Source organism: Jaculus jaculus, chromosome 1 (genome assembly GCF_020740685.1).
Source record: "Jaculus jaculus isolate mJacJac1 chromosome 1, mJacJac1.mat.Y.cur, whole genome shotgun sequence".
NCBI lineage: Eukaryota > Metazoa > Chordata > Mammalia > Rodentia > Dipodidae > Jaculus > Jaculus jaculus.
In genome coordinates, this window is record NC_059102.1 from 146,493,557 (window position 1) to 146,499,556 (window position 6,000).

Here is a 6,000-nt window from a genome sequence, read left to right on the forward strand (position 1 = left end):
GATCCTTGTACCCCTTCCTCTGTAGTGGATGTAGCAGGTCCATGTGGTGGGGATCTGGGAGCAAGAGGGACCCCAAGAACTGAAGGTATGGAGGGGGGGAGAGAAAAAGCTCTTAGGCCAAAGTAATGGAGGGGAGAGGCCTGGTAGTATTGCCCACGCCCACCCCAACTCTCTCCTGCTCGGATAGGCCAGTGTGGAGCCAAACCCTTTGCAGGGACTGGAGAGTGGGGTGGGGAGTTTGGGGAGTGCCCCTCATTATAGGAGTCCTCTCCCTCCCCACAGCCTGGATCTCAGGATGCCTGGGCAGATAACAGAGCCAAGAGAGGCTCAGCTGACCCAGAACAGAGAAGGGGGCTGGCTGAGTAAAGGAAGGTGGCAGGAGCAGCTTAAGCAAAGGCCCAGTAGCCTAACTGCAGGCATTGTGCCCAGTTAAAGGAGTGTGGGAGCCACAGAAAGTGCCCAGGACCAGGCCAGGAGCGGTGTTCTCCCCTGTAGAAAGGGGACGGACACCCAGGAGCAGGCTCATGTGTAGCACACCGGCTGCCTTGGCTCTCCCAGAAGGAAGCTTGTCCCTGGCCCCAGCTCACCCGTTACCAGCCCTGTGGTCCCAGCAGCATCTAGCTAGCTCCCTTCTAGCCCCAGCAACGAGTTGCAAGTCGGGCTTGGAGCGCCCTCTGCTGGCTACTTATTGCACAGTTAGTGTCTCAGTGAGGACATCCTCTTTAGTGATGGAGATAACCATCATCTCCCTGCTCTGGACCTACTGGGGTGACACAGACTCACAGAGAAAAGCAGAGTTAGTAACACCCCAAGGTCAGTGACATTCTCATGCCCATATAGGATACTAGGGCCCCAGTGGGATTGGATTCCAGGCAGCGGAAGGCAGATACTATCTCCTTTCTTGGCTTGACTTGTGAGTCCAGTCCAGGGACAGTAAAGGGCTCACCTTAGCTGCAGCGAGGGAATGGCTCCAGAAAGGAAGGAGAAGCAGATTCCAGTGTCAGGTTTAGACTGGAGTCGATGGCCAAGGAGGTTTGCAAGGCGAGGCGAGGGCAGGGCACACCGAGTGCTAACGTCCTCTCGGCTGCTGGCTCAGCACGAACAAGTGTCTCGGCACCCGGTGGAGGGTGCCGGAGAGATGGAGAAAATATTTAAGGATTGGGTCAGCAGATGTGTCTCTTAAAGGACCAAAGGCAGGGCTGGTTCTGTGAGCTCGTGGAAATGACACCTCCATAAGGTACTTCAAACCCAGGCTCTAAGGACAGCCTGATTCCCAGACTAAGGTCCCCATGCTCTGAAGCCACAGTAGTGTATCCCGGCCTCTAATGGGAGCAGGTGACAAGGCTACCCAGGGCTGCACTCAGAAGCCGTGGTCTGGCTTTCCCCCGGGCCCCATTCATCCCACCCTGAGCAGCCAAACCATGGCAATAAGCACTTGTTTGTCACCTCTCCAAGCTGTGGCTCCCTCGGCCGCTGTCCCTGCTCGCCCCAAGGGCTCCAAACTTCTGCAGCTCAAGCCCAAATCTCCTCAAGTGCTGCCCATTGAAGAGTTCGAAGGTAAGAGGATGCCCCCCCCCCACGTTGGAATAGCCCTTCCAGCATCATTTCCCCACCTCCAACAGAGCAAAACGGTGCAGGACAGAAGCCTGGTTGCTGCGGGCTCAGAAAACCCTGCGGGTGTGGTGTGGTGTAGCTGGGTCAAGGTTAAACTGAGTCTCTCTGGCCCCAAGGGAGCTGGGAGCACAGATGAGTCAGGAACCAACTCTGGCACAGTGGGCAGGCACACAGCAGAAGGAGCCGCTGCAAAAAATAGCCTGTCCTGGCTCCCCTGGGAGGTGTGGCCCAGGGGCTTGTCTTGGTTGGAGCAGAATCTAGGACACTTGGGTCACTGTTCTTTGGGACGTTTAGAAGGTGCCTTGCCTCCTTGTTGTGTCTGGAGACCCATGGGTGGGAAGACCCACCATCTCCCCTAGGCATATCTCACAGGCATCTCTCCAGGGTCTCTCTGGCCCTTGATCATGGTCAACCCCACCCTGCCCTATTACAAGAGGGAGGTGAGATTTGCTATAAATAGATAGGCAGGTGATGTTCCTGAAGGGTGGCTAGCATCCTTCCCCCCGACTTTCTTATCCAGTGGGGTGGGTTGTCTGAGTCCCTCAGGAGGGACACTCAAAGACGGTGCTTCCTGCAGCAGGAAAAGTGATCCTCCACATTCAACCCCATCACTTCACGATGCCACTTACTGTCCTGGGAGCCTTCCTTCTCCACGTGATTGATCATGGGTCTTGGCAGAGCCACTGGGAGAGGTCACCCTAAGAACCATGTGTGGGATGAGATGGAGAAGGTCCCACAATGTCACAGATGTGGCTCTCCATGGTGGAAAGTCCCCAGGAATAGTCAGAAGCCAGAAGATGCTCTAGGTCCCTTAAAAGACTAGTGCTCAGGTGCCAATGAAGCTCGTGGGAAGCTCAAGCCTGCAAGAAAAGGCCCTGCAGGGACAGTTTCCTCCCAGTTCTCTTCCAAAGCAGCCTGGGAGGAAGCTTTGGGTCATCCGGTCGTGTTCTCATGCGTGCATGCCACCATCCCCATCCGTGGACCCCTGAGGAGGCTGTGGCAAGTGTGGCACCCTGGGGCTTCCCTCTGAACTGGCACAGCAGGAGTCTGCCCTCTTTGCATGAATCACTTTTTAATCACCCTGGTGCTCGGGCAGCCAGCACTTGGCCCTGGTGCCCAGCCAGGCATTAGCAGGTGCTGCTGCTCGCCTCCCTGCCCACGGGCTCCCATGGTTCTGTTGGGCTCAGGGCAGGCAGGCCTGGCTCTTCCAGAGTTCTGGAAGGCCTGGGAGCCTCTCCAGCAACTTTTCCAAAGATGCCGCCTCCTGTCCTCCCTGCATGTCCTGGGATGTGTCCGTCATCTCCCCGGGCCTCCGCTTCCTCAAATGCTCACTGACCACTGGTGTTTCTCCTGCTTGACTGGCCCAGACTGTGAATGCTACGGCCACTCCAATCGCTGCAGCTACATCGACTTCCTGAACGTTGTGACATGTGTCAGCTGCAAGCACAACACACGGGGCCAGCACTGTCAGCACTGTCGCCTGGGCTACTACCGGAATGGCTCCGCAGAGCTGGATGACGAGAACGTCTGCATTGGTAAGCATCTGGGCCGAGGAAACCTGGGTTCCTGGAGTCAGGTGAGTCTGCAGACACTCCCCCGCCCAAGTCAGAATCACCTGGGAAGGTGCACAAAGCCCAGTCCCGAGGCCATCTCCACAGGGGCATCTCTAGGGACAGAAGCTATCCCATCTGCTCTGCTAGTGTATCCTAACCCCCCACCCCAAGCTGCTCTCCCCACAGACACCAAAGACACTAGTTGGTAGTCGAAGGTTTGTTGAGCTGTGCAAATTTTGGTGTGTCCCTTGCCCTGTCTGGGGCTCCTCCTAAAATCAGTAGGTGGTTTCAGAAATCTTTCCAACCCGCCTCGGTTACCAAGGTTTTCTTTCCAGTGCTTCCAGGCGAAGGTCAGGCTCATAAAGCTGCCCCTGCCCCAGGAGATACCTACTGTCCCAGCACTGGTTTGGGGTTAGAGACGTGCCAGCGGGGCCTTGGAGCCTGTATAGGGGGCAGATCCTAATAGCCAAGCCCCTTACACTCCTCCCCAACTGACACCCACCAGCTTAGAAGGGTGGCCAGATTCCTCCATCCAGGCCAACTAGTCAGGCCCCGTTCCCCATCCCCCACTACCAGAGGAGATCGGCTGCAAATCTGGAGCTGTCAGTTTGGATCACAGCTTCAGCCTTCAGATAATTCCATCAACTCTAAAGTGATCACAACAGAATTATGCTGCCAGGGTTGCATGGGGCCAGCTGCAGGGGCAGGGCAGAAGCTCTGGATCACATTAGAGCTGGCCCCTCCTCTCCCTGTCTCGCTCGCTCGTGCGCTCTCTCTCTCTCCCCCTCCCTCCCTCCTTCCCTCCACTCCAGGTCCACCACTGGGCTTCAAGGTCTGGGAGGAACACTACTCCTTGAAAGAGGCCCAGGAAACCAGCTAGGGAGCGCATGGGCAGGAGCAGGCTTCTGGGGTGTCTTCTCCTGCCCTGGAGTGGCCAACACACACAACGGCCTTCCTGTGGGCAGATGTCCGGTGGTCTCTGCCACCTGTCAGACTCATAGCTGTTTGGGACAGGGAAAGATTATCTTCCTCCAGCTGCCTAGAGAGGAAAGGACTGGCCCAGACCACGTGGCACTGAACCACAGGAGAGGAAGGGAGTGTGGCCCAGCCGTGAGAACACTAGATCAGCAGGAGCAGGAGTAGGAAAGCGCAGACTGGCAGGGATGGATGCGAGGCCGAGCCAGATGGGGTTCCCACGGGCAGCGCCCACGGGCCGTCCAGTGACCTCACGCACAGGTGTCCATGTCCTCCCAGAATGCAACTGCAACCAGATTGGCTCGGTGCACGACCGGTGCAATGAGACAGGCTTCTGCGAGTGTCGCGAGGGTGCAGTGGGGCCCAAATGCGACGACTGCCTCCCCACGCACTACTGGCGCCAGGGATGCTACCGTGAGTGGACCAGGCCCTGTGGGAGGAGCCTTGAGGCGGGGTTGGGAGTCCAAGGTGGGTGGCGGGGCAGGCGGGGAGTTCGAGCACGTGGTGGTGCTGGGAAGGGCGTGATGCAGCCATGGGTGGGGCTGATGGTGGATGGGAGGAGCAAGTCGGCGTGGTCCGAGGCAGGTGGGAACCAGCCAAGAGGAGTTGGGGGCTTGGCTGGGAGCAGGTTGGAGTCTGATGAAGGGTGGAAGGGCATGGCCCGTAGGAGGACCCTCGAGGCTCTCGCAGCAGCAGGTGCGCCACAGTGAACCCCACGGAGAGCCGGGAGCCACTAGCGGGCCCCCGCAGGGATGCATGTCACCAAGTACGCTGCCTGGTTCCTGCATCCCGGTCTCCGAAGCTCCCACGCGGGAGGGTGGTGGCCCGATCCCCGCCGCCCTCCCCCCCCCCCCACCAGCCGCCTCACCTGTCCCCTCCGCCCCGCAGCCAACGTGTGCGACGACGACCAGCTGCTGTGCCAGAACGGCGGCACCTGCCTGCAGAACCAGCGCTGCGCCTGCCCGCGCGGCTACGCCGGCCTGCGCTGCGAGCAGCCCCGCTGCGACCTCGCCGACCACGACGGCGGCGACCTGGACTGCGACCGCGCGCCCGGCGCCGCCCCGCGCCCCGCCACCCTGCTCGGCTGCCTGCTGCTGCTCGGGCTGGCCGCCCACCTGGGCTGCTGAGTCCTCCCCGAGAGGGACCCTGCGGCCGGGAAGGACGGGGCCCCAGGGCCGGGGTCCGAGGTCGGGCGGCGACAAGGGTGCGGCCAAGCTGCCCCCAGGTGCTACTCAGCAGAGACCTCCCGCGCTCGCTGCTCCCGGCTCGTGCTCCCGCGCGCCCGCCCGCCCGGCACTGCCCGCGCTGCTCGGCAGGGGGCGCTGTAGACCCCGGCCGGCGGGTTTTTTTCTTTTATTGTACCTTCCACCCCAATTTCTTCTTTTTTTTTTATGTTTCTCTTTACTTTTTTTTTTTTTTTTTTTTTTTGGCTGTCTGGGAGACACAGAGTCGGGAGAAACGCTGCTCAACACCCGCAGGCCCTGCCCTCACCTCACATAGCACACGGAACTGCGCCTGTCCCTGGTCACCACCCGCCAGCGGACCCTGAACTCCAGTTGCCTACACAACTCTAGTCGCTGACTTGATTCTCTTTTGTATTCTTTTATCTTTATTTGCACCGGATCCCAGGCCCCAGGGAGGCCTGGTTGACCAAGGAACCTCGCCGTTGTCTCTTTTGGGGAAGGGTAGGAAGATTAAGATTGGGTGGGCAGGGGTGGAAGATTTGTTTTGTAGAGAAATATTTTTGTTTGTATATTCACAGTCCCCTGTGGAGTAGGGCCTCGTGTGGGAGCTGGTCACCGCGGGTGGCTGATGGTGTACAGACCATCACTAAAGCTACTCACTGCTGCCTCCCTCC

The 6,000-nt window shown here is 59.0% G+C and overlaps 1 protein-coding gene across 9 annotated transcripts in view; it reads left to right on the forward strand.

Moving 5' to 3' along the window:
- The window catches only part of Ntng2 (netrin G2), an 82,170-nt gene extending 76,901 nt beyond the window's left edge, over positions 1–5,269 (forward strand). For 8 of the 9 annotated variants that reach the window (XM_045159269.1, XM_045159265.1, XM_045159299.1 and 5 more), the window contains 4 exons: positions 1,456–1,557; positions 2,982–3,149; positions 4,422–4,556; positions 5,031–5,269. In XM_045159269.1, the coding sequence (XP_045015204.1) occupies positions 1,456–1,557; positions 2,982–3,149; positions 4,422–4,556; positions 5,031–5,269 (644 nt within the window). The remainder of the gene's footprint in view (positions 1–1,455; positions 1,558–2,981; positions 3,150–4,421; positions 4,557–5,030) is intronic. The other variant, XM_004654035.2, reaches the window with a different exon arrangement.
- The last annotated feature ends 731 nt before the right edge of the window (positions 5,270–6,000 follow it).